At 42.4% G+C, this 27,997-nt stretch overlaps 1 protein-coding gene across 1 annotated transcript; it reads left to right on the forward strand.

Moving 5' to 3' along the window:
- The first annotated feature begins 3 nt into the window (after nt 1-3).
- phf5a (PHD finger protein 5A) lies at nt 4-27,997 on the forward strand. The gene is made up of 4 exons (XM_052043352.1): nt 4-122; nt 7,771-7,794; nt 24,679-24,845; nt 25,713-27,997. The coding sequence occupies exons 1-4, from the start codon at nt 71-73 to the stop codon at nt 25,800-25,802; spliced, it is 333 nt and encodes a 110-aa protein (XP_051899312.1). The 5' UTR covers nt 4-70; the 3' UTR covers nt 25,803-27,997.

Genomic DNA, 27,997 nt, shown 5'->3' on the forward strand with positions numbered 1-27,997 from the left:
TAGGTGTAGAGGTCAAAGTGCAGCGGACGGCTAGCGCTTCCGGCGGCGGCGGCTGGCGGTTGGAGCGGTGATGGCGAAGCATCATCCGGACCTGATCTTCTGTCGGAAACAAGCCGGAGTCGGTGAGTCGGCGGCCGATGTGTCCACAGGCTCCTTCCCTGGGTTTCTGACCGGTTGCGTTTGGAATTGGGACCGGCTGAGGGCGGGCTCCGGGCACGTGGGGAGTTACTGTGGTGACGGACGGGGGGAGTTGTTGCTCCCCACCGATCCTGAGCTCCCTCCCCCTCCTCTCCCCCCCTCCTCTTCCCCCCCCTCCCCCCCTCCCTCCCCCCCTCCCTCTCCCCCTCCCTCCCCCTCCCTCCCCCTCCCCTCCCTCCCCCTCCCCTCCCTCCCCTCCCTCCCCCTCCCCCTCCCTCCCCCTCCCTCCCCCCCTCCTCCCTCCCCCCCTCCTCCCTCCCCCCCTCCTCCCTCCCCCCCTCCTCCCTCCCCCCTCCCCTCCCTCCCTCCCCCTCTCCCCCCTCCCCTCCCTCCCTCCCCCCTCCCCTCCCTCCCTCCCCTCCCTCCCTCCCCCCCCTCCCCTCCCCCCCCTCCCCTCCCTCCCCCTCCCCCCCTCCCCCTCCCCCCCTCCCCCTCCCCCCCTCCCTCCCCCTCCCCCTCCCTCCCTCCCCCCCCCTCCCTCCCTCCCTCCCCCTCCCTCCCTCCACCTCCCTCCCCACTCCCCTCTCCCCCCTCCCTCCCTCCACCTCCCTCCCCACTCCCCCCTCCCCCTCCCTCCCTCCACCTCCCTCCCCCTCTCCCCCCTCCCTCCCCCTCCCCCTCCCCCTCCCCTCCCTCTCCTCCCCCCTCCCCACCCCTCCCCCCACTCATCCCCCCGTGCCTCCCTCCCTGCACACCTCCCACCTCCCCGCGCACACACACACACCCCCATCCCTCTCTCCCTGCCTCCCCACCTTATCATCACCCCTCTTCCCACCGGACCACTCTGGTCTTTTGTTTTCACGCAGCCTGGTTTGAAATTGCAGTTCCCCATCAACTGCCTTCACATATTAGAGTGAGGGAGTTAGAGCTGGTAGAAGCTGCTGTTCACAACTCCAGCAACCCCGGGTTCAATCCTGATTGATGTCGTGCTGTCTGTGTGGAACTTGCACATTCTCTCCATGACCACCTAGGTTTCACCCCCCGAGCGTTGTACTTTCCTCCCATCTCCCAAAAATGTGCAGACTGGTAGGTTAATTGACTACTGTAAATTGGCTCCAGTGTAGGTGGATGATAAGAAAGGCAGTGGGGAGTTAATGAGTATATGAGAGTGAATAGGTTATAGGAAATAAAGGAGATCTCACAGCTGGCACAGACCTAAAGGGCAGAATGGGCTCCTATGTCAACAGGGAAGTAAATAAAAATATAAATTAGGCTTAAGACAAAGGAACATTAGGAGAGAGGTAAAAAAAAATAAACAGCAAGATCTGATCAAGAAGTAGCATGTGCATAATGGACTGCAAAACCTACTTCCACGCTATATCTATGGCTGTTGGACCAAACATCCCACGTATACTGAAGATCTGTGCAACAGAGCCTGAAGCAATTCCAGACAAGCTGTTCTAGTACAATTACAACACTGGCATACCCAGCAATGTGGGAAATTGCTCAGTTCTATTCACAAAAAGCAGGACAAAATTCCTGCCCAATCAGTCTACTCTCAATTATCAGTAATGTTACGGAAGCCATCAATGACAGTACCATCATGAGCAGCACTAGCTCATTATTGATGCCTAGGGGACAAGAGACTGCAGATGCTGGAATCTGGAGCAACACACAAAGTGCTGGCCGAACTCAGCGGGTCAGGCAGCATCTATGGAGGGAAATGAACGGTCAACATTTCAAGTTGAGGCCGTTCATCTGGACCCGAAATGTCAATGGCCATTTTCCTCCATAGATGGTGCATCACCCGCTGAGTTCCTCCAATGCTTTATGTGTTGCTCACTGATGCCTAGTTTGTGTTTTGCCAGGACCTCTCCACATCAGACTTCATTGCAGCTTTGGACCAAACATGGACCAAAGAGTTGAATTTTGGAGTTAAGTTGGGAGTGACTTCCCTTGACACCAAGGCATTTGATTGCCTGTGGCATCAAGGTCTCCTGGTAAAACCGATGAATGGGCATCGTAGAAAGCTTTAGTCATTTGAGTCATACCTCCAACAAGGAAGATGTTTGTGGTTGTCATAGCGCCTTCATCCCATTCCCAGATGTCACTGCAGGAGTTCTTGAAGGCAGTGTCTTAGGACCAACCATCTACAGCTCTTTCATTTACGAAGTCAGAAACAGATGATTGCCCAGTGTTCAGTTCCATTTGCGAATGGAACAGCCCGTGCCTACATGCAGCAGGACCTTGACAACAGTTAGGTATGCACTGATGAGTGGTAAGTAACATTTTGTACCATGTAAGTTCCAGGCAATAGCCATCTCCACAAGAAAGAGTGTACTCTCCTGTGCTTGATGCAATGCATTAACTTTTGCTGAGTCCCCCACCATCAATGCTTTGGCGGGGCTGGGGAGCAGTTGCCATTTACTAGAAAGTCAACTGGACCAACCACAAATACTGTGACTACAAGAGCGCATCAGAGGCTGGGTATCCTGCAGTAACTCGCCACCTGGCATTCCAAACCCTTGTACCATCTACGAGGCACAAGTCAGAAGCATAATGGAATATTCTCCTCTTGCCTGGATAAGTGCTGTTCCAGCAACTCCTTTATATATTAAAAAAACTCAGCACTATCCAGGACAAAGTAGCGTGCTCTGACCACCACCCTAAACGTTGCTTCCTCCCACCACTGGTGCACAATAGCTGCAGTGTGTACCATCTACAGAATGCAGTGAAGATATCAGCCAGGCTCTTCCCACAGCACCTGCCAAACTCGTGACCTTTACCATCAAATAGGAGATGGGGAGTATATGTATGGGAATACCACTACCATAGGTTCCCATCCAAGTTTCTCACACCTTAACCTGGTTGTTAATTGGTTTAAATTGCTGGTTCCTTTCTGGCTGGGTCTAAATCCTGAAACTGCACACCGTATGAAGCAGAAATCAGAAAATTCCACCCCCTCGCCTCCCAGAAGAAGCAGATGCCAAGGCAATTGGGTTTTTCAGTTTAAGATTTGATACTTTTTTTAGATCAGAATATGGAACAAGGCAGGAAATGATTTGATGTACAAATCAATCATGATCTGTCCGAAAGACAGGGCAAGCTGGAAGTGTTGAATGATTTTCTCCTGTTCCTAAAGTTAATAATCCCATGATTTACTTTATCATTGTGGTTTATATCAGTCGAATTTAAATTTTTAATTCCGAGTTATTCCCAGTTCAGGCATTGAGACTAGCTGTGTAACATTCTCAAAAAGGCTGGTGTGGTTGCAGTGGGCTGAAGGTGAGCCAAAGGTTTTCAGAAGGTTTTCAATGAGCTCCCACGCAGGAGTTAGGTCAAGAAGGTTAGAGCACATGGAGTTGGTTGTAATATGCTGACATGGATTGAGAATTGGTTATCAGACAGAAAGCAAAGAATGGGAATAAATGATCGATTTTCGATTGACAGGCTGTGACTAGTCGGTATCGGACTTGTTGGTACTTTGGCCCCAGATATTCACAATCTTCCTCAACAATTTGTTTGAGGAACCAAATGTCACATTTACAAGTTTGTTAACAATACTAAACGTGGCAGTGATGTGAGTACGGAGGAGAGTGCAGAGGCTTCAAAGGGGAGAGGGACGAACTCGGTGGATGAAAATACGGGAGATAAAATGTACTGTGGAAAATGTGAGGTCATCATCCTTGGTGCACATAACAGAAAAATGGACTGTTTGTTAAATGGTGAGACTTTGGATCGTGTTAATGTTCAAAGGGACCTAGATGTACACAAGTCAATGAAGGCCAACGTGCAGGTACAGCGAGCAATTGGGAGGGAAAATGTTATGTTAGACTTTATTACAAAAGCAAGGAAGTCTAATTGCAGTTATAAAGGACCTTGGTGAGAATGCACATGGAATATTACATAAAGTTGAATCTCCTTGCCATTGAGGAAATGCAGCAAAAATTCATAAGACTGGTTCCAAGGACAGTAGCTTTGCTGTTTGAGGAGAGGTTGAATAGACTAAAATTATACTCTCGAGGTCAGAAGAAGGAGAAATCATCTAATTGAAATGTACAAAATTCTCAAAGGGATTGACAGGTTAAATGCAGGGAGGATGTTTTCCAGCTCCGGAGTCTAAAGCCAGGGAGCACAGTTGGAGAATGAAGAGTAGACCATTTAGGATTGAGATGAGGAGAAATGAGGTGAATCGTTGGAATTCTGTCCCCAAAACGTATTGGGAGGTTCAGTCATTGAGTTCATTCAAAACAGATTGATAAATTTCTGGGGGATCTAGGGACAGAACTAGAAAAGAGTGTTGAGATAGGTCAGCCATGGTCTTGATGAAAAGCAGAGCAGCTCAAAGTCTGGATAGCCTACTCCTGCTTCCATTTCTCATGTTCAGGTTTTTCTTGGGATCTGATATACTGTGAATGAATACTTCTAGGTTATGGTGAAGAGAATGATGAAATTGACAATTATCCTTGACACTGTTTGAACCATCCTCAAATCTGTAACAATTTTTCTGCATTGTGTAAAAGGGAGCCAGCTGGCAGACTCCACTGCTAAGGCTGACCGATGGAAAAGCTCTGGTGTTGAAGCCATAGCTTGGTTTTGCATAAGTGGCAGCTTTGGTAACTATGATACCTAACTATAACTTGTGAGACAGGGTGAAGAGACCACAAACCCAACTGAAGATAACTACTGTTTCATCAAGGACTCAGCTGACTTCCCAAGCCCTACCAATATTATACTAGCTTGTTTATGAAACTAAAATTCAGTTTTCAATTCTCCCTCATCCCCACGGACCATCCTGCTCCAATTTTGTCATACGTTCTGAAATATCAGACTACAGCAGTCACTTGAAATGTAATAGACTAACCACATAGAAAACACTCTGCAAATATCCAAAGAAGACAAGAGCTTCCCTTTTTCTAATGCCTGCCCTTGTCAGGTATCAGTTCAAAGGGGATTGTTAGGTGCCAGCAGCTCTGTTGTCATCATGCCAACTGAGCAGGGTAACATTAAGGAATTTTGTTGGGCTGGATATTGTGAAGCACGAACACAATTTTTCATTATTTTTAACAAGTATAAAATAATTTTGGAATTTGTACATTATTTTTTCACTTGTGTGAAGAGCAGAAGGATGACGAGAGTAAAGGTAGGACCGATTAGATGGGAAGATGTGCCTGGAAGCTGTGGAAGTGGGTGAGGTCCTCAATAAATACTTCTCTTCAGTATTCACCAAGGAGAGGGGCCTTGACGCTGAGGACGGTGTCGGGAAGGTTAATGTTCTGGAGCACGTTGATATCGAGAGAGCATGTGTTGGAGCTGTTAGAAAATATTAGGACAGATAAGTCCTCGGGTCCTGACAGAATATTCCCCAGGCTGCTCCGCAAGGCAAGGGAGGAGATTGCTGAACTGTTGGCTAGGATCTTAGAGTCCTCGTTGTCCACGGGAATGGTACTGGAGGATTGGAGAGTGGCAAATGTTGTCCCCTTATTCAAAAAAGGTAGTAGGGATAGTCCAGGGAATTATAGACCAGTGAGTCTTGCGTCTGTGGTGGGTAAGCTGTTGGAGAGGATTCTTAGAGATAGGATCTATGGGCATTTAGAGAATCATGGTCTGATCAGGGACAGCCAGCATGGTTTTGTGAAGGGCAGAGCATGTCTCACAAGCCTGATAGGGTTCTTTGAGGAGGTGACCAGGCAGATTGATGAGGGTAGTGCAGTAGATGTGGTCTACATGGATTTTAGTAAGGCATTTGACAAAGTTCCACATGGTAGGCATCTTCAGAAGGTCAGAGGGCATGGGATCCAGGGAAGCTTGGCCGTGTGGACTCAGAATTGGCTTGCCTGTAGAAAGGAGAGGGTTGTGGTGGAGGGAGTGAATTCAGATTGGAGGGCTGTGATTAGTGGTGTCCCACAAGGATCGGTTCTGGGACCTCTACTTTTCATGATTTTTATTAATAACTTGGATGAGGGGGTAGAAGGGTGGGTTGGCAAGTTTGCAGATGACACAAAGGTTGGTGGTGTTGTGGATAGTGTGGAGGATTGTAGAAGATTGCAGAGGGACATTGATAGGATGCAGAGCTGAGCTGAGAAGTGGCAGATGGAGTTTAATCTGGAGAAGTGTGAGGTGGTACACTTTGGAAAGACAAACTCCAAGGTGGAGTACAAAGTTAATGGCAGGATTCTGGGTAGTGAGGAGGAGCAGAGGGATAGGGGTTTCATATCCACAGATCCCTGAAAGTTGCCTATGGGATGTTAGCTTTCATAAGTCTGGGATCGAGTTTAAGAGCTGTGAGGTAATGATGCAGTTCTACAAAACTCTGGTTAGACCACACTTGGAGTACTGTGTCCAGTTCTGGTCGCCTCATTATAGGAAGGATGTGGAAGCGTTGGAGAGGGTGCAGAGGAGATTTGCCAGGATGCTGCCTGGATTAGAGAGTATGCATTATGAGGAGAGACTAAGGGAGCTAGGGCTTTACTCTTTGGGGAGAAGGAGGATGAGAGGAGACATGATAGAGGTGTACAAAATATTAAGAGGAATAGAAGAGTAGACAGCCAGTGCCTCTTTCCCAGGGCACCCATGCTTAACACAAGAGGGCATGGCTTTAAAGTAATGAGTGGGAAGTTCTAGGGAGATATCAGAGGGAGGTTTTTTACCTAAAGAGTGGTTGGGGCATGGAATGTGCTGCCTGAGGTGGTGGTGGAGGCAGGTACATTGGTCAAATTCAAGACATTGCTAGATAAGCATGTGGAGGAATTTAAAATAGAGGGATATGTAGGAGGAAGGGGTTAGATAGTCTTAGGCAAGGCTTAAAGGTCGGCACAACATTGTGGGCCAAGGGGCCTGTATTGTGCTGTACTGTTCTATGATTACAGTAGCAATTGAAATGTAATTTTCAAAGATTTTATTTTTTTAAGTTTACTTTTGCATTACGTTTTAAAATATGATTTTCAGGATATGATTGCTTGTGAAGCAGTAATTATGGATAAGAGAATTCTTTTAAAAACAGCCTTAGCAACAACGCAAGTCTCTATACAATGAGACTAGTTTGGAAAAAAAAATCATCAGCTCAAGTGATTTCCCTTGATTGAAATGGAACCTGTGAAGAAGCATTGAAACACTTGTAGTGATTTTAATATTTTTATGTTCGTAGTGTTTGGAAATCCTGAAATTGCTGTCGGTTTCATAGAATAATGACAGCAAACCTGGATAGATCAATCAACTTTGCTGTTGCAAAATCCTAGTCAGCAGGTTCTGAACGGGACATCAAGAACTTCAAACGGACGGTCTCTGGTGGACTACTGTTTAAATTTCAATTTCTTTTCTCTCTCAGAAAATAGCTTGAGTCACTCTAAACTTCACAACAAAATGGACACGTGAGGGAAACGTTGATTGGTTAATTGCATGCTAGTGTTGTCAGATATTGTCCATTTGTACTTCAATATGCTGTGGTATTATGCAAAATGGAGTAAGATTCCTCACCTAGGGGAAAATATCACAGTAAATAAGTTGAGTAGCAGTATTAGTATTTTCTCTATTTCTCCCACATCTCAGTTGGCTTCCTGAACTTATGGCTGCTTATGTCCCTGATCGAAAGTGGCGACCTTAATCTAACTTGAGTTTCTTTTTATTTTACAGCTATTGGACGATTGTGTGAGAAATGTAAGTACTTTTGCCTCTTGATTATTTTCCTAACCATCTCTTTTGCAGTCTCTTGCTGCTTTGAGTGTTTTCTCCTAATTAGAAAACTTGGCAAAATGTTCACTGGATCTTTTATGGTCTTAGCAAGTATTTTTCAAACTGTAGTAGTGGGCAAAGTGCTGACAAAATCAGAAGGTGCTGCTCACTGTTCAAGGTCCCCAATCTGGCATAAACCTGCTGGACAGTTTTTAATGGTCACTGGTGACTCAACTATTGAGCTACAGCAGGTCAGTTTTAAAACATAGGTTTGTGCTCTGTATTTAAATAAAAGAGAGAGATGGAAAATGGCCAGAAAGTTTTGTTATTGGTTAAATCCCTTTATAAAAATATGCAATGTATTTTTGTATGTCACATGGCTATGGGGAAAATTACCTTCATCAGAGTAAAATGTGCTGATATATTTTTATTTAATGCCAAATTTAACCTTACGTGATGTGGTATCTCTGAAGTTCTCGTGATCACAAAGTTCCAACTTGCGAAAAAAGCAGGCTGCCTTTGAGCACCGTGCTGGCTTTCAATGCCCTCCTAATTCTGAGCTGCCCCATCCCTTCTCTCTGCTGACGTATGTTTGTTCAGAGACATAAACTCTACTCTTTGTAAACTCCAACTAATTCAGAGCCCACGTCCTATTGCTGTCCCTTCACCTTTCTCATTCATGTTCACGATTATACTTTTTGACATCAAAGTTTTCATCCTAGATTTCTGTTCTCCATTTGGCTTCTGCATCTACCTTTTGTTTGAACAGATGAGCAAGTGCACCCTTTCCCTCTCTACTTATCTGCCATTATCCTTATTCAGCACTTAAATGCCGACACTCATTAGGCTCAGTACTCTACAGCTCCATTCTACATTATTGCATGTTCCACCATTTTCAAAAGTTTCCTCAACCAACCAACTTTGTGCTCAGTCATGTCCGATGCCTCTGAATATTGCTTAGTACCAGTTGGCTTCGCCCTTCCACTCTCCTTCCTCCTCTGTCCAGTAAAACCTCTTTGCAAAAAGCAAATGTTGCAAAAAGACTCAAGAGGGTCAGGCTCCATCTGTGAAAAGAGAAACGAAAGTTAACCTTTCAGTTTGAAGACTTTGTTAGTCACCTGAGCCTTCCAGCATCTGTAGTTCTTTAAAAAATTCAAAATCTTTTTGAAGCTGTCAATCACTATATTTTATTGGCATAAAATACATTTCAGCTCGGAGAATGAGATTAAAAGAATCTGATGGTAATTTACCATCCATTGTTAATGATTTGCATATAAAAACTGTCCAAAATGTTTAGCACTTCAATTAGGTTTCCAATTATCCATTTTAATGAAGTCTTGTTGCAATGGCTTTGTTTCTTGTTGTAATTACATCTTTTTATAATATAGCTGAATCTGCAAAGAGCTGACTTTGATCAATGACTTCTTTTCCTTGCAAGTTGTAACTGGCTCGATTTCTGACAATTCCCAGATCTTTAGGAAAAAAAACTTATGATTAAGACTGCACTATTTATGGTTTCAAACTTAAACACAAATGTACAATGACCATTTATTTATTTGTCACCAGTATTTCAAAGTGTCCATGAAGCTGCATTCTTATTTCTTTTGCAGTTTCATGGGATTTCAGTGTTATCTCCATTCAACCCTAATTCATCATCTGTCATCATTTTGTAATTTGAATAACCAACTGGACAAAGTTGTATTGGGAGCTGAGTTATGTCGCTGGGAGCAGGAAGTTGCAAAGGCAAATAGGATTAATGTCGAAATTCTGTGGGTGGGTAAAACTCTGCCAAATTTTGGCAATTATTTTACCCAAAAGTGATAAATCAGCATAGCTTCTAAACTGAGATATGAGGAATTGTAGAAAGGGATTTGGAAGTCTAAGCACATATGCCTCTTAAAGCTGCTTTGCAGGTGCAAAAAGGAATTCAAAGAGCTAATGGAATGTTTTCCATTATCTCAAGTTACAATGGTGAGGAACTTGTCCTTTTTTTTTGTGCCTTGGTCAAAACCATTGAAATACTGTCTTCCATATTGGCACTATCATATTGGGATGGAAGGGAGGGAGGCAGCACGGAATTCTTTGGCCTGGCATCATTTTAGTGTAAGTTACAGAACAAGTTATATACGCATGACTTGCAGAGCCAATAATATAAACTATTTATGGGCAATCTAATCAAGTTGATGATATTAAGATGTATTATACCTAATTGTGGACTATAACCCTACCATTGAACATCATTGTCTTTCAAATACTTGTCAACCTACATTCCTGTGGAGATCTTCTCCCCTATAACCTCTAGCCTCAGTCCCCAACTACGCCGATCTAATTCTACCTCCTCACCAGGATCTACATGCAAACAACTGCTTTGATAGACCCATCATTAAAGCCTATTCTTATCCCATAGAACACCTTTATTTCTACCTTTTACTCTTTAAGTTCAGCATAGTGATGCAGCTAGTAAAACTGTTGCTTACAGCACTAGAGACCCAGTTTCAATCCTGACCTTAGGTGCTGACTGTGTGGAATTTGCACATTCTCCCTCTGACTGTGTGGGTTCCCTCTTAGGTGCTCTGGTTTCCTCCCACTTCCAGAAGACATGCTGGTTGGTAGGTTAATTAGCCACTGTTAATTGCCACCAGTGTGTGGATGAGAGGCTATGTGGGTCCAAGTCATGCCAGCGTCTTTGTGGGATATATGGATTGGTCCTACCGGGTGCATTGACAACAGCATAGATGCTTTCATCACCTTTGCTGCCAACTATTAGCCTGTTCTCATTTTAATCTCAACTTCTGTCTCCATTTCAAGGAATAGGTTAGTGACTGACTTTTTTATAAGCCCACAGACTCCCATAACTACCTTGACTACTACATCTCCTCCCATCCTGCTTTCTCTGAGAATTCAATTCTGCCGTTTTCTCTGGCACTGTCATATCTCTTCTGTTGCTGCCTCCTTCCCCACCATGATTTGTCTTCCTTTTTCCTTTACCATGGTTTCCCCTCCACCTTAGTCATCAGGGTTTCAACTGCTGTTTCACTTCTGATCTTGCCCCTCTCCTCTCACCCAGAGCTAGGATTGGGTTCCCCTTTTCTTCACCTAGCCTCCACATTTGAATGATTATCCTCCTTAATTTTTGCCACCTTTTAAGCAGTACCACCACCAGGTACATCTCCCTTCCCCTTTCACTATTCCTTCTTACGCAGCCGGAGGCAATGCAACACCTGCCTTCAGGTTAAAGTTGTCTGAAAACTTTAATTCTCCAACCCTCTCTGGCTTCTCACACTATGAGACAGTTGGGGCTTTGAAGACTGAATCTTTGTTGGATTAGGACATTAGAAAATATAAACTAAGACAAGTAAATGGAGATAAGGTTCAGTTCGGGATTAACATGAATAAATGGTGATGTAGGTTCAAGGGGTGTGAATGGGATACTCAGCTGTAAATCGAGGGGAATAGATGTGGCAGTTTGGGAATTAAGCTTTGAGTCAAATTGCCAGTTCACAACATCTTTCTGCAATGCTTCTGTTGAACTGTTAGAGGTGCTGTCCTTCATGTGAGGTATTAAACTGATGCCCAACGACCTGATCCGCTTCTTTACATAAATGTTGACTTAGTGCCATTGTTTGTGGATGAGCAATGTGCTCAATTGGCATGCTGGCTAAATTCCATCAATAACATTGCCAAAAACAGATTAACTGCTTATTAAATCTTCTCTGCACTATGACTGCTACATTTTGCCTATGTAACAACAGTGACTGGATTTCTAAGTAATTTGCAGTGTGGTACTGTGAGGAGTTTCTGAGAAATGTAATATGGCCCTGCACAAATGCTCATCTGTCTTCTTTGGACATAAATCTTCCATTGCATTTTACTAAAATAGTTATCTGACTGCCGAGCCTTTGCCCCTTGCCAAAATCAGTTCCACAGGTGGTAGCAGACTTCTGGAAGATCATTGGAAGTGATTGTTCTGGACAGCTGAATCCTGCCACTTGGCACGGTTTTGAATCATGGAGGGACATGACCAAAACCAGCCCACCGCTCCTGCCTGTTCTATTATCAGCATACATCTTTCATCTGGGTTTGTGTTTATGAGTTAGTATTCTATAAATCCAGTCAGCATGATTAGAGAAGATAATTACAGCTTTGTAATTGGATTTATTTAATACACCAATCAATTTCCAGTGGGAGTCATTCCAAATGCAACCATCAGGTAAAGCAGGCATGCATTTTACTATTACTTCTATATATCTAAAATCTTGTCTAAATAATGTGATGATCTTCAAAAATTGTAGCTGAATTACAGACAAGAATTGTGAAGAAATAATAATTGTTTTAGGCCATGGCAGTAATTTGGAAACATCTGGAGACGTTTTCCATTCTGGGTGAGGTGAGAGTGGAAGTCAGCAAACAAATTAAACTAGATAAACACTTTTTCCTTAAAAACGCCTCACACTTGCTAATAATGGGGTTCTCTTATGGCTCTTATTGAAAACCAGCTGCTGTTGTTCCTCAGCTGTCAGCCATTCTCCTTCAGTGAGTGAGAGGGGCAGCACTCTGCATTGATGGCCAGGGCTGGGGGAGGAAAAGCCTGATCCAGCACTGTGGGCAGGGCCCACAGTCTTAGTGCCTAACCCTCACCAGTGGGTTGGGCCACTCCCTAAAATCATCGCATTGCAGCCATTGTTATCCCTGCGTCTGGAAGAGTGAGATTTAGTACATGAGGGAATGATGCACCACTTAGCATTGATGGCTCAGGTCTACAATATCCACAAAGTTGCAATTTACGTAGTGCCTTGTTCTTTGCTTATGTCCACATATACAAAAGGAATTGTCTGTTCGCTGGTAATGACCCCTCCTGACCAGCTGTAGCACTGCAGCAACTCCATAATGAGTTAACTTCACTTAAAGGGTTTCTGGACACAGATTTAAAATGGAGAATGTTAGGCAATGTAGGCAGGTGTAAAATGTTTAATGTTGCGGATTGTTTCTGTATGGTGTTATCAATTGTTTTAATCATAAGTAACCAACCTATAAGCCGTGTTTCACACTGCAAAAATGGAAGGACGAGATTGGAAGGACAATATCTGTAATCAAATTGTAGTGCTGATTTTTATGGTTCGAGTTGATATTACAAAGCTGTTTAGACTGAAGTCTGGAATTTTCTCCTCCCTGATGAGCCTTAGACCAATCTGTTTCACTGATCTTATTATGTCCCTGCAAATTGCCTTGGATATTTTATTATACTAAAGTGCTGCATAAATGCAGGTGTTTGAATGTTTCCAGCAAGCTTGAAACTTTGCTAAATTCCACAAAACAGCATTGAATATATACAGTAGATGTGATGTTATTTTAGTATTGGTTGCCACATTTCACACCTCTGTTCTGCTTTTACAAAAAAAAATCCAAGAACATTTCTAATGCTTAGAACATGAGCCTCTCAAAATAGAGAAACTGTTCATCAAACTATTGTTTCCATTCTTGCCTGTCCCCTCTTAATTAAGTCCCATCTTTCAGATGAGGCAGTAAACCAAATGCCCAACTCCTTAGGTTAAAGATCCCATGATGAAATTGGAGAAGACCAAGAAAATTTTTGCATTATTTATCCCACATCTAACAGCTATCCTACCACCAACATTTAAAAAAAAATCTGGTTTTTATCATTGTGCTGTGTGAAAGAACATTTTTTTTTGTCATTTTACAGCAGAGACTTAATTTGAAGTACTTTTTAGCTATACAGTAGAAGTTATTGCAATCTCTTCTGGTATTTGCTGCAAGGTTCAATTTTCTTTTCCCTCTGGTTTGCTTTTGTTTGAAGGCACTGACTGAGATGCATTGGCTGCTTTCAAGTACCTCGTCCAGGTGCTTTACCTCATAACTGTGCCCCTCTGAGTTATGATAAGTTATGGAAAGCATTGCACCAGTGCTTAATCCTTAGTCCTGTAGTGAGTTGAAGTCAATAGATCATGGTTTAAGAATGAGACCCAAGGCTAGGTTATTATTTCAGTTTTTTCTCCTCATCACTGCATTGATTCAAGTTATTATACAATCCCACCATCTCAGCTGACTAACATGGTAACTTCTTTCATTCCATGAATCTCCTGTTTTAGAAAGGGTGAATCAATAATCTGGACACTTTCTGTTTGCTACTTTATCCTAGTGGTCTTATAATGTCATATTTAAAGGGACTATGTATTTAGATACTTCTTAGCTTATTCTTGAGTGAGTGCTGGATTATAGGATGTGCTGTTCTTTCCAAAGATGGTACATTGAACAGAGATCCCATTCATCCTCATGGATTCATCCCTTGGCACTGTTCACAGAAACACAGGGGGTTTCTTCTGGTGTCCTGGCCCCACATTTGTGCCTCAACCAATACCACTAAAGGAATGCAGATTTACAGGTCATTTATCTGATGACTATTTGTGGAACCTAACTCTGAACAAATTGCTTGCTCCGATTGCCTATAGTGCAACAGTCAACACATTTTAGAAGTAATTTATTGCCTGAGTGGTTGTCGGAGCACATGATGAGGATATGAAAGGCACTATGTAAGTTTGTCCATCCTTCCTTCACAATTCCCAACTCCCCCTCCCTTTTAAGCAATATCAAAAGCTGGCAACTTCCTTTAGCTTTTCTGTATTTGACTGTTTAATGGTGAGTGAGTGTTCCAGCTTCCTTATTGAGCAGAGAGGGAGAGAAGCATATTTAAATTTGGACCAAGATGTCTCATTTGGGTGAAGTATTGCAAGTTGCTGGAGCTTAATGAATGGAAACAAAAGTTTATTCAAGCCGGCAATGTTCTTATTTTTCTAAGTTCCAATGTAATTACTACACAGAAAGCTCGATTCACTGCTTCCTGTACCAGGGCCAGCAAGATTACCATTTCTCTGTACAGATCGAATTGAAGCTTAGGCTGACTTTGTGGAAAAAAACTGGGCTGCATTCCACATATGAAACACAAATCTGAGCGGATTGAGCTTGTCCCTGAGTAAATGTTCCTTTTATAATTGAGCGTTGGCATTGGTTGGCACATAGTCTGCCTGACACCGGAGTATGTGCACCATGGGAATCCAGGCTATAAGGACAAGTCTCCCAGGCAGAGGATACAAGCAAGCTTTTTGTTTTATAGAAGCAAAAGGAAAGAGCTGACCTTAGTGAGATGATAGGTTAGCATTTCCTCTCCATTCCTTTTATCTTCCATTGATGTTTTGGCTCCCCTCCCATCTTCAGCTGCAACCCCTAACCTGTCAAAATATTAATGTAGCTAAAGTTTTCTGCCCGGAAAACTCAAGGTCATTTTTAATTTTGTAAAAGGCACTGCCGCGCCCTATTCTCCTCTGATTCTTTCCTGGTGCATTGTCTGTATTTTCATTTTAATCTTGTAATAGCAATTAACCATTCTTCATGTGACTGGTGTGGGGAAAGCCCAAGTGTTTTCATGTGAATTAGAAAAATGGCAGATCCAATTTTTCCTTTGCAGCAACTTGCATGTAGTGGAGCAGAACTGGTCTGCAGCAACCTTCTGATGAGTGTAGGAGTGATTAACCTTCCTTATAGCTGTTTCCTTGCTAGGATTAGCTTGCAGCAAAGGCAGGTTTACAAGAGGAGGGGAAAATTGGATGCTGGTCATCATGTGTCCTCTCATTTACCTGTCCTGTCATCTCACAGGTTTATATTATTTGGAGGAAGTTCAGGTCGTACCTAAGTCAGTTGAATGTTTCTTCAAAGTGGAAGAGAAAAGTTCGGAAGCACCTCCTAGGATGGAGTATTTTGCTTTCATGAGATTCTACAATAAGGGACTTGAAGCAACACATACACTACATAACCATCTGTGCATTTGAGTGGTGTAGGCCGTGAATGCTATCAGGTCTCTTATATCTTAACAACTTGACTTGAATCATGTTTAGCCATCTCAGTTGCAGTTTGTGTAATCTCAGTCCATAATTTAAATCTTGTGGTTGAGGTGTTATTCCAGCAAGTCTCAGTATCACTCCTTCCTGTGTCCATCCACCAGATTCCTAGATCTTCCTGTTGATGGGCAAAATGCACAGCTTTCAATGTGACCTTGGCAAAATCCCAAGCTGTGCATCGCCCATCCTCGTATACTGGGCAAATCGGAGGAGGTTGCTCACTCCTCGCTGCAGTCATAGCTCTTGGGTACAATAATACATCGCCATTTCATTATGTTGATCCCTTTCTACACAGCTTGGGTGGAAGTGGTGTCACACCTTCCAGGTGATCTGTTTCTTCTTTGCTCCTGCAGGAAGCTGCTCACATACCCCTATAGCCAGGCTGACACACCTCTTTCCTTTCCCCCCCTCTTCCCTCTTCCCCCACCCACACCCTTACATTCACCAGAGCACGTCAAAGTCAAGCCTATCACAAGTCATCACAGGCAGCAGCATTGGTTGTGTTGGCCATCTGTATTGTCACGAAGAAGCCCTTAGCTTCTTCTGCAGCAGTAGGAAGGTGAAGATGTTTGTCACTTGTTTGTCACTTATTTTCTCTTTGGTGGTATTCTAATGAGGATGTGCAAACTTGACATTCATTGGCTTAAGGCGAACCATAATCCTACCATTATTTGGCACTACATAGATGTTTATAATATTCTGGGTTGGATGTTCTAATTACAAACAAGCATGTTTGGCACTACAGTAATGTGGGGCAAATGTATTGGGTGGGTGTGCTCACCACTAAGCTTGCAAACCTCTGTTTTTTCAGACTTTAAGAGCTGCATAGAGAGAATGAATAGTCAAGTGTGTGAGGTCCAGCTTTTATCTGAGGTAAACTGGGGTTTCGCTGCCTGTGAGAGGGATGCCCTTCCAGTTGACGTTTGGTTTAGTATTCGCATTGCAGTTGCAGAGAGGAAGAGGGTGATCTGTAATTTGTTTGGGATTTTGTCGAAGTTAATTAGCAGATGGTAGTCAGTCAGCTTGCCGAGTGCAGCTGTCAGTGTACTCGATCCAAGCGGTAGTTTTTCGTCATGCTATCACCATGTCATTGATGTAGATAAAATTACGTGTGTTTAGCTGGACTGGTTGATCATTCCTGTTGAGGTTAAAGAGCAGAGGTACCAACCTTCCTTGGGACAGGCTGTTCTGTTGCAAGTGGCAACAGCTGTACTTTTCTCTGTGCTGAGCTCAACACAGAGTCATAGAGAAATACTAGGGACAATTTACTGTGATCAATTAGTATAACAACCTGCATGTTTTTGGATGTGGGAGGAAACCAGAGAATCTGGGGAAAACCCATGCGGTCATGGGGAGAGTGTGCAAACTCCACACAGGCAGCATCGGAGGTCAGGATTGAACCTGGGTTGTTGGAACTGTGGGGCAGTGGCTTTACTAACATAAGTTTTGCTCCAGAACTTGGGTGAGCAATCAGACCTCTCGTCAGCCATCAGCTTGTCTCTCTGATGGGGAGAGCTCTGGAAAAACATTGATCTGGGATGAGATAAATCTTCAACTAGAGGGCAATAGATTAATTCAAAGAAGCCAGTGCAGATTTGCTACGAAAAAGTCGTATTTAACCAATTTGATAGAATATTTTGATGGAGTGATGTAGTTGATGCGGTGTACATGGACTTCCAGAAGGCTTTTGGTAAGGTGCCACGTAACAGGCTGATCAGTAGAGCTGAAGTGTATAGAATAAAGGAGGCCTTGATGGCGTGGATGAAATTGATTATAACAGAGGGTCGTGGTGAATGATTTTTCAGACTTGTCGGAGATGAGCAGTAGCATTTGCCAGGGATTGGTTGTGGGAGCCATTGCTTTCTTTTGTGATCTAGACTTGATGGTGCAAGTTACAATTCCTAAGTCTGTGGCTGACAGAAAATTTGGCAATGTTGCGAATTGGGAGGAAGATGGTAAGATGGTTCCTGGGACGGGGGACTGTAGTATGTGTTTGGAATCTGCAATCCCTGTCGATGTGGTGGAGCCAGCTTCCACTGGGGCCTTCAGGAAGCAATTGGATAAATATATAACAAAGGTACACTTGCAAGGCTTTGGAAAAGGGTATGGGATGGAGCTCATGGGTCACTTTGGTAGTTGGCAGGCACAGGTGTGTTTATTGCCTCAAATTTCTTTTTCTGTTGAGTGCACATGTTGTTGAGGCCTGTGGCCTCTGTCATTGATGGCATTTTCCATTTCAGGTTATAGTCATAGAGCCATACAGCACGGAAACAGGCCCTTCAGCCCAACTCGTCCATGCCGATTGTGTTGCTCAGCGAGCTAGTCCCATCTGCCTGTGTTTGGCCCATAGCTGCCTAAACCTCTTCTATCCATGTACTTAACTAGATGGCTTTTAAATGTTGCTAATGTCAATGAAATTCATATTTAAGTTTTGTTCATTGCAATTTACTCTTGTTTTGGAGCGGCTGGGAATTGCAATTTTTAAGGAGTTGGTGTACTATGTAGTCAGCAGTTAGATTGTAACATTGTTCTGCATTTTGAGGATTATTACCATTTCTTAATTGTAGCCCAAACATTCATACTGATGTGTGCCATGTGTGCTTTCTATTGCCTTCTGCCCTGTCTTGTGCTGTTCTTCTACCGGTCAAGCACAAAGGTCTTCTCCCTTTGCAATGGTCCCTTATGCAAAAGATTGGTTTTGTACATTCAAGTGTAGTTATGTGTGGTTAGAGTCCGGTAAAATAGTTTGTTTGACCCAGTGGAATTTTCCTCTGGCACTCCTACCAATTTATCTTTCGTAAGGTCTAGTGTCCAGAGCTGTTCACAATACTGCAGGTAGGATCTAACCAGGGCTTTTGATAGTTGTAGCATAAGCTTTAGTTCAGACCTCTAGATGTAAAGGCCAGCGTTCCATTAGTCTACTTATTTTTTGTCTGTGACATTTTAATGATCTGGGTACATAAGTTCTCAATTCCCTCTGGGCCACTACTGCTTCTAGCTTTTCACCATTTCACAAATCCTCTGTTCTTTCCTATTTAGTCCAAAGTGGATGACCTCACATTGCCTAAGATGAAATCCATTTGGCACAATTTTACCCAGTTGCTCAATCTATTAATATCTCTTTGCAATCTAATGCATCTGTCCACACGGCGTACAATACAGCCAGACTTTGTGTCATCAGCAAACATGGATACGTGGCTTTCTATCTCGTCATAATCTAATTCATTTGTAATATTATGCATAGTAGTTGCCCTTAAAACGAAACATTTCTAAGGGCTCCGGTCACTCCATCCTTGATTTTGGAATCTTAAACTTAGTGAAATTTCTTGATATCAAGTCCTGGGGTAACAGGTTCCTTTCTACCTTTTGGCATTATGTGCAGAGTTTTCCCATTGGCAGTTGTTCCCAAATTAAGGGAACTTTGGAAAAATAATTGCTAGGCTTGCCATCTGCAATGTTCCTGCATACAACTGTCAAAACCCTCGAGATAGATAATTTCTATCTAATCCTGTAGGATTTATCACAGTTTAGTGACGTAATTTTCTACTTTGTTAATTTGCTTTCATCCATTTTTGCCAAGTCGCCCTCTGATTTTTTTTTTGTCACAGGATGTTCTGCCTGATATCTTCTTCCCCCACTATAAAATTGATCTCTCCAGTGCTGACTATGTTAAAGAAAGAAGAAAATAATTAGACTCGTATAGTGTTACTTGTGTCATCAGAATGCCCCCGACTGCATCACAGTCAGTTAATTGCTTTCTGAGCTGTTATGTAGATGATTGTGGCAACCATTTTACACTTGGCAATGCTCCACATACATAATCAGATGAATGACCATTTAATTTGTTTTGGTTGAAGGAAGAAAGTTGGCCATGATTCCAGCCAACTCCCCTACTTCTTTGAATAGTTCTATTTGATTTTTGCATTCATCAAACAGGCATACAGGGCCTCAGTTTAATCTCTCTGTTATGAAAAGCAACCTCCCACAGTTGCATAGTCAGGAGGGAGAAGAAATACAGGCTTGTATTAGGCAATAAAGAAAAAGGCTGAAAATTCTGAGTACCCAGAGAAGGTGGGTAAAGTAGAAATATAGGGATGAAAAGCTATTGAAAGGAGGATTGGCTTTGAGATTTAGAAAGGTGTAAGCAGTTTGGCACAAAGGCAGGACAGACCACTTTGCTGGCAGAATGTTCTGATCAAGGCGTTACACAAGATTGTGTGTCCTGGGGTTAATCTCAGTCTGAAATATTTGAGGAATAAGTACCTCCTCAGTAAAAGTGGTTCTTGTCCCTTTTGAATGAATTATAAGCATGAAAGCAAATTGGCCTGTCACTATTTCTGTGTAGATGTGCCCCTGAAATGCCACTTGTTCCTTTTGAGTGGAATATAAGCATGAAAGCAATTTGCCCGTCACTGTTTCTGTGTAGAAGTGCCCCTGAGATCTGAATTATTGTGTTTGTACAGCAGCAGTGGTGATGGAAAGAGCAAAGCTCTGGCTAGGAGCGGAAATCCTTGGAATGTAGTAATGGAAAATTCCACTCCTCTTTGGTGAAGAGGTAATGTGTTTTTTAATCAAAGTTTCAAAACCGCTGCCTAGCTGACTCGCAGAATGTTGGGAAACTCTTATTACATAGTTTGATCTATATTAACATACGTCTTTTTACTTTCAGGGAAATAGGGTCAGCAGATGATTTGCTGCAAGACCTGTGCTACTCAGAAATGTTTTAGCCTGGCTTTGATTCTTTATCTTTTCTCCAGCCTGTTGGTACCTCTGGCATGCAATCAATGTCATCCCTGGTTGCACAGTTGAGATTGGGATTCACCACGTAGAGAATCACCACCAAATACCTGCGTCCTTTCACTATTCATCTACTTATCCAGGGTGTAAGGTAGAGATGGAGAGCTCAAACCAGAATTGGGGATATAAAACCAAGGCCAGCACTGCAGTTCATCACTGAGGATGCTGCATTGCGAGTGGTCCTGTCATTGGCAGAGATGTTAAGGATCTTCTCTGCCTGTCAGATGACTTGCTATTGGATCAGCAGGTAATAAATTGATCTAGGTCATCACTCCAGCACTATATCAAGGGAGTACTGCACTGTCGGAGGTGGCATCTTGTCAATGGCATCTTGTCAATGACATCCTAATCCAAGGCCCTGCCTGCTCTCTTCTGGATGCCGGACATTCCATGGCACTAGTTGGAAGAAGAGCAAGGAAGTTGTCCATGGTGTTTCAGTTGGAGTTTGTCCTTGAATCAATGTTACTAAAACATGTGGAATCTTGCAGTGTTCAAACTGGCTGCCCTGTTTCCCGTATTAGATGGGTTAGTATTTATTTAGTTGTAATGAATTTTGCAATGTCCTGAAATGAATGGGAAAGGTGCCACATTAATATGCCTCTTTTTTTTTAACATGAAAGATCCTATGACATCATTCAAAGAGGAGTAGGCAGTTCTGAAACATTCATCCTTTATTCAATATGACCAAAAAAGATAGTTGTGTGGCGGCCCACAGACATGGAACTCGAACCACCATCGGGCGCATGCGCGGAAGTGCGTCTTGAACTATCTCCCAGGGTCGGACCTTCCGGGAACGTTCTTACGTGGTTGGGGCCCACATGGTGGCGGGGGCTTGTGGGTAGAGTGTTTTTGGCATGTTTTGGTGTGGCTTAAGTAAAGTTTCTGGAGATCAGCTCTCTCTGCCTCTGTCGTTTTTCCTTAGCGCGCCGCAATCAGCTATAGTTGATAATTTATCTCACTTGTTCTTTGTGGAACTTTGATATATGGAAATGTATTCCCTTGTTTGCATGTCTGTATAACATTGACCACATTTCAATGACAATGCATTGACTGTGAATAAATGCAGAATATCCTAAAGTGTGAAATATGGCATACAAGTGCTGGTTCTTTCTGTTCATTTGGCATGTCTGCTCCTGCATGATTTGTGCAGCTTCCACTGAGCCTGAAGCAAAACCCAGCACCAGTTGTCCAGTCAGACAGGTTGGAGACTGGAATATAAACCCAGCAACTGTCACACCACACCCAACACGCTATCTGTTACTCTCAATATAGCAAAGCAACTGTTGGTGGAAGGATAAGGCACTCAAATCGAGAAGCTGACAATGTTGCAGAGAATGGGAAAATTAGGTTCAAATGGTGATTAACATTGGGTATTTAGGAGGTCATAAAGTGAGGTTAGCTTAAAAAAATTAAGGCCATAGGAGTTGCAGTTTTGAGCTCCTGAGAAAAATTAAGAGCTGGTGCATTGTACCCTAATTTAGTTTGTGGATTTGTATTCTCTAAGTTGTTACAGTGAGGAATGTACTCCTTGAATGGCTATGGCAGTAGAATCAATAACTACTTTCAAAGGGATATATACTTGGGGGAGGGAAGATGACTACTGAGAAATGGTAGCAAAATAGGAACAGTTGCAACTTTAAAATTTTTGTTTGGCTTGATGCCCACTGGTTTTAAACATTGTTTTCCAGTCTGAACAAACATGAACCATTCAATGATCCTGGACACGATTCATTCTCATTTAATAACGCACATCCGTTCAGGCGGTCCAAAATAAGTCCTGATAGTGATTATTTTGTTTAAACTTTCTCAACATTGACCATGCTTAAAGAAGTACTTCATCGGCTGAAAAATGCTTTGAGACATCCTCAAGTCATGAAAGGCACCACCAAGGTTTTTTGTAATTGAATAACAATTTCAGAGAACTGGGTTTAGCATGAAAAGCCAAACAGTGGTTTTCTATGCTGAAGGATTTTATGAAGCCAGGGATGAATGAGTATTATTATAGAAGTGTACCTTGGACTTTAAGATGGAGGGAAGAAAATATTAAAGGAGAAGTTTGTCATTATTTAAGACATTTTGGGTTTGATTAAATGAAGGAGTGTCACTGAGTGAAAGTAAGCATTTGCCAGGGTTTTTTTGTTTGAACAGTGTTTGTTGAGTTTAAAACAAAATATAGAGTCTTAGAACCAGCCTTAACAACATTTTCAAAACAGCTGATACAGGAAATCTCTAAACACTCAAAAATAGAAAACACTCAACAGGGCAGTCAGCAGTTGTGGAGTAAGATTAATTATTATCTTGCTAAGTATCACAAAGTGAAACGTTAATTTGTTGTTTGCTTCATAGATTCTGACTGAGCTGCCAAAAGTTTTCTACCACTTTCTCTTTTAATATGCTTGTTGCTGTTGCTAGTAATATCCTTATTACCAAGCAGTTTAAATGCATTATTATTAGCAGCTTTGCAATATTTATTGCTTTGTTGTTTATTTAGTAATTTCCCAAATTACTTTGAAATTTCCATTAGTGATTTCAGGTGGTGTAGCCAAATTTTAGAAGCCTTTCTGAAGCAATTCTGTGTGTGTGTGTGTGTGTGTGTGTGTGTGTGTGTGTGTGTGTGTTGGGGGGTGGGGAGGGGGAAAGAGCTGTAAAGGTATGGTCTGTCCCTAAACATTGCGTTGGGACAACCTAATCCATAATCTGTAGAAACCTAAAAAGCTAATAGTGCAGAATGCTTCAGTATCTGCCAAGGTTGAGTGAAGTTTTTGCTATCAGAATGATCTTGTGTTGATGAGGAATAGGAAGTTATTTTTCTCCCTTCACCTTATCCTTGTTCAAGATCGCCTTTTTGGAATTACCTCTGTGTTCTGCTGTCCCACAGTGCACTTAACACTGTGAACCATCGTAAGTTAGAGTAACATCCTCCGGCATGCAGCAATGAAGCAATAATTGAGCACAACACGGCAGCAGTACAATGCAAACTTTGTTTTAGTTCATCCTCCTATTGCCCCGTCCTCCCCTGAGGCACCCATGGGAGGTGCTATGATGGCACTTTCTCGTCAACTATTACTGGATATGGCATTTGATATCTACACTTAGGCTTATTATAATTTAGTGCTTGGCGTTTTCCAACACAAATCATTAATTTTCTCTTCCCACTTGCAGTAGGAGTTGCCGTATCTTGGAAATGTATCTACTTTTTTCTGCCTATACATATTATTCAAATGATTGTGGTTTCCAGGTTGGTTCCAAGTCTATCTGTGAAAGCTCACTGCTTTGAATTCCTCAGTGGCACAGGTTTAGTAAATTAAACACGGTAGCAAAAATAGGTCCACTGCATACTTCCACCCCTAGTCCCACCCTTTTCCCTGTCCCAAATCTTGCAAAATCTTTAAATAAAAATCTGTCCTTGAATCAATTTGTTGTCTGTTTCCAGGAAAATTGACACCTGGCCAGACATGGGAATGGAATGAGTGATGAAAAGTTAGGTCAAAGAGGTAGTTTTTTTGGTGAACTGTAGAGGAAAGGGACAGAGGGTTTTGTGGAAGGAATAGACTTCAACCCAAATATAAAATCAAAAGTAAAAACTAAGTACCCAGTCGTCTGCTTGAGTGACACAACAGTAAGAGGAGGGGTAAGCAATGTGCAAAAAGTAAAGAATTGGAAGAAATTACTCCGATCTCATTGCTCAGCCTTTGTCTAGGCCAACTGGGTCTGAACCCATCCTCCATGTTTTGAAACCTTTCTTTCCATTCCCTGCCCCCCAACCCCTCTCCAAATATTCAACTAGTCAAAATTTTCATCATCTAGCCTCCATAAAGTAAACTTGGACAAAACCTCTCACCTATCTGCTAACCTGTATCATGGTATTTGAAGAGCAGAAATGCTTGGTCTTCTCCCCACAAAGTGATGCCAATAATGCAGGATAACTAATCATTTATCTCATTGCTAATTTCTGTTGTGTGCTGTGCATTGGGTCAGAGGTTCATTAACTGAAACGTTAACCTTGATTTTCTGTCCATAGGTGTTCCTGACCTGCTCAGCATTACCAGTATCTGTAGCATTTGGCTTTCCATTCAAATTTGAGTGCTTATAGAAACTAATCCATTACTTACGAAACTTTTTGAAATGTCCTGCCTTTTTGTTTCATTGCTTTTTCCTTTAGGTGATGGTAAATGTGTGATCTGTGACTCCTATGTCAGGCCGTGCACACTGGTGCGTATCTGTGATGAGTGTAATTATGGGTCCTACCAGGGACGATGTGTGATCTGTGGTGGCCCTGGAGTCTCTGATGCCTACTACTGCAAGGAGTGCACAATCCAGGAAAAGGATGTAAGTTTGCAGAGAATTTTCACCTGAATTTAAAGTATCTTTTAGAGAATGTTGTGATCAAGCTCCTCAGTGGCAACTAGAATGTACTGGGGTGTGTGAATGTAAACAAAAATTGTTGGTTTTCAAATGGTATCAATCTCAAATGAGCTTGATTTTAGGATCTGATTATTTAAGTGAACAGTCCAGTCATACATTCTTATGTATTCAAAACTTGAAGCATTATTCTTCTGAATGTTTTCTCCCTCTTCATGAGACTGGTATATACAAAGGTGCAGTTATATCAGCACTAACCAGCCAGGACTTCCTTGCCCACAGAGCCATACAACGTGGCCAGAGGATGTTGGTAGCTTGTTCCTATCTCTCTTTGCCTTTTAACACATGTTCGCTTTCCGGCAGAATTTGGCACCAAGCAATTAGAAATTAGAGACAGGAGACTACAGATGCTGGAATCTGGAGCAAAAATACAATCTGCTGGAGGAACACGGCAGGTCGAGCAGCATCTGTGGAGTAGGGGAGAAGCAACTGTCAACATTTCAGGTCATTTCAGGACCCTGATGCAGGGTTTCGACTGGAAGCATTGATAATTCCTCCTTCCCCCACCCCCATAGATGCTGCTCAACCTGCTGAGTTCCTCCAGCAGATTGTTGAATGAGAAATTAGAGCTCTACTTAATTATCCTGTTGTAGAATATCTGGTAAAATCAGCATTCAGTTCCAAATTTCTCAACCTAGCTTCACTGAAGGGGCAGCAGACTTCCTAACTGCTGGGTTCATTGCAACACAGTCTGGTGATCAGATCTCCACATATGGCTCAACTTGCATACTTGACAGTGACTGGTTCAGTTTATCTTTTTTTTTTGTCTCCCAGAGAGATGGATGTCCGAAAATTGTTAATCTTGGCAGCTCAAAAACTGACCTGTTCTACGAAAGGAAAAAGTATGGCTTTAAGAAGAGGTGATGCCAGAATGACTGGAGGGAATCTTTCATGTTCCAACTGATCGTGGGGACAGTGTAGCATTGTTGCATGTTTAATGTTGTTACTTCACAGTTTTTAGTAGGTCTTCAAGGTTCAAATTGGTCAGTTTGTGGAGCAGGGCAGTGTGCATGCAGAAGTGGACTTTTTCAAGAAAAAAAAACAGGATATTTTCTCTCTCCCACCAATGTGTTTATTGGAGTTGAATTAGTGTATTTCAGTCAGTGGACCTTTTGAGGTCTCTTCCTGAGCAGGAACAAGCTGCGATCACCAATCTGTTGACTTATTTGCAGGCTTTAAAAAAGATGCGAGATTAGTAACTGGAGATTTTGAATCAGTAGCTGTTAATAATTCATTCTCTATGTTTCGCATTTATTTACCAGAGGCAGATGATTGTTCCCTACTCCCTTCCCTATTACTTCACTCTGGACAGATGGTTGGGTATTTATCTTGGATTTCATATTTGGATTGACATCTATTCATGAGTTGCCCTAGAGCTGTGGTTTGTGTCATGCAGCCCACCAACCCCTGCCTCCAGCAGCTCCCTTCGGAACAGTTAGCTGACCACATTCTATAAACACATTTTACATTTCACTTGATGTAAGATCTCTCTTTAAGAAGTGGCATGACTAACATAGTTAGAAAAATATCCATTAACTTCACATTGTGTAACTAGACAGTATGACCTGTACAAGGTCCAAGACTGATCTTCAGTCTGAGTTAACGTTTGGTTGAGATGCTACAGTTGGCTGCCAGCAATGAGAATAAAACGCTGGGGATCCTACTCCTGATTTCTCTGCAGTAATAATTGATGGAAATGTGTGTGTTGGGACAGAGTCACGCTCCCTTGCGAATTATTTTATTCAGCACGTGGTCAGGTAGCATTCCAAGGCTAGATGTCCAAAACTTCATTTTTTTCCAAAATATTCCCCGGCAAGCCAGTCAGTACAAAAATGTTTGGGATGTTCCACACGCAGCCAGATGCTATTATGGGAGAGTGACCAGAGGGATGAGCTTTGGATGCTTTGTTTCTCGTTCTCATGAGCTTTGCACAGTGTGAGTGCATCAGCATTATTAAGGCTGAAAAGCACAGTCCTAACATCAGTGGGTGACATTGCCATCTTTTAAACCAGATCTGAAGTGTCACACTTAACATCAAGAAACCATCAAGATAAAAGTGATCCAGTGTGCATAGTGCCTCTCCATCTTAAAGCACCAAAGTGAAGTGCTTCAGTTTCTAAAACAGCTTCCGGAATATTAATTGTAGCTCCCTGATTTTACGCTTTATTAGGTTAAAGAATTTGATCATGTTATGGCTTATTAATTAGGACTTTTATGTCATACAGTAAAAACATGCTGATGATTTTTGTCCTTAAGAATAAAGTGTCTATGTCCTCCAGTAATCCTTCACTCTACATAATGCTCACTCTGCTAAAAAGCTTGCCACAAAGTGCCTTGCTTCCTAAATAGGGAACTAGAGGATGAGAGGGTTTTTAATCTGTGCCTCATATTCTGCCAGTGCAAAGCTTTACTTTGGCTCCAAGCTTGTCCCTCTTCCTGATGCTGAACTGGTGACTGAGCTGCACAACTCATTTCCTGTCAGTACATAATTAAATGCCATTAGGGTGGTATTGCTGTTGGATCTCTTTGGTGGAAAGAGGTTTTAAATTATCCAGGAAGTGGAGGTTATAATATGTAGATTAAGCCAGTATAGGACCTTTTCGTGGACAACTCTTTTCTTTTTAATTTGGGAAATTATCAGAAGCTACTAGTCTCCATTTACTCTTGTCAAGAAAGTAAATTGATGTTCTTCACTCATTTGAAGGAAATATGACCCAAAGTGAGAGTGCTTTGACACAAAATGAGTACAGAAGAGAAGCTCCTTTAACACAGGAGTTTCCTTTAGAATTTGTTTCTAATCCAGGTATTTTGGGGACATGGGTGATTGTCACTTCTTGATTCCTGCTGCATTGCCACTCATTGTAACTGGTTCACACTGCCAAACAAAGATAAAGGTAAAAGATTGTAAGTAACACATGAAAGATTGACTGCGTGATCAGCCATTTTGAATGAAGTGTCCCCACCTTCATTTGTAGTTGAAGATTGTTTGAATGCTTTAATTATTGAACAATGATTTGTTCCCACTTCAAGTTTTTTTTTGAATAAACCATTTTTTCCTA

Source organism: Pristis pectinata, chromosome 33, assembly GCF_009764475.1.
Source record: "Pristis pectinata isolate sPriPec2 chromosome 33, sPriPec2.1.pri, whole genome shotgun sequence".
Classification (NCBI taxonomy): Eukaryota; Metazoa; Chordata; class Chondrichthyes; order Rhinopristiformes; family Pristidae; genus Pristis; species Pristis pectinata.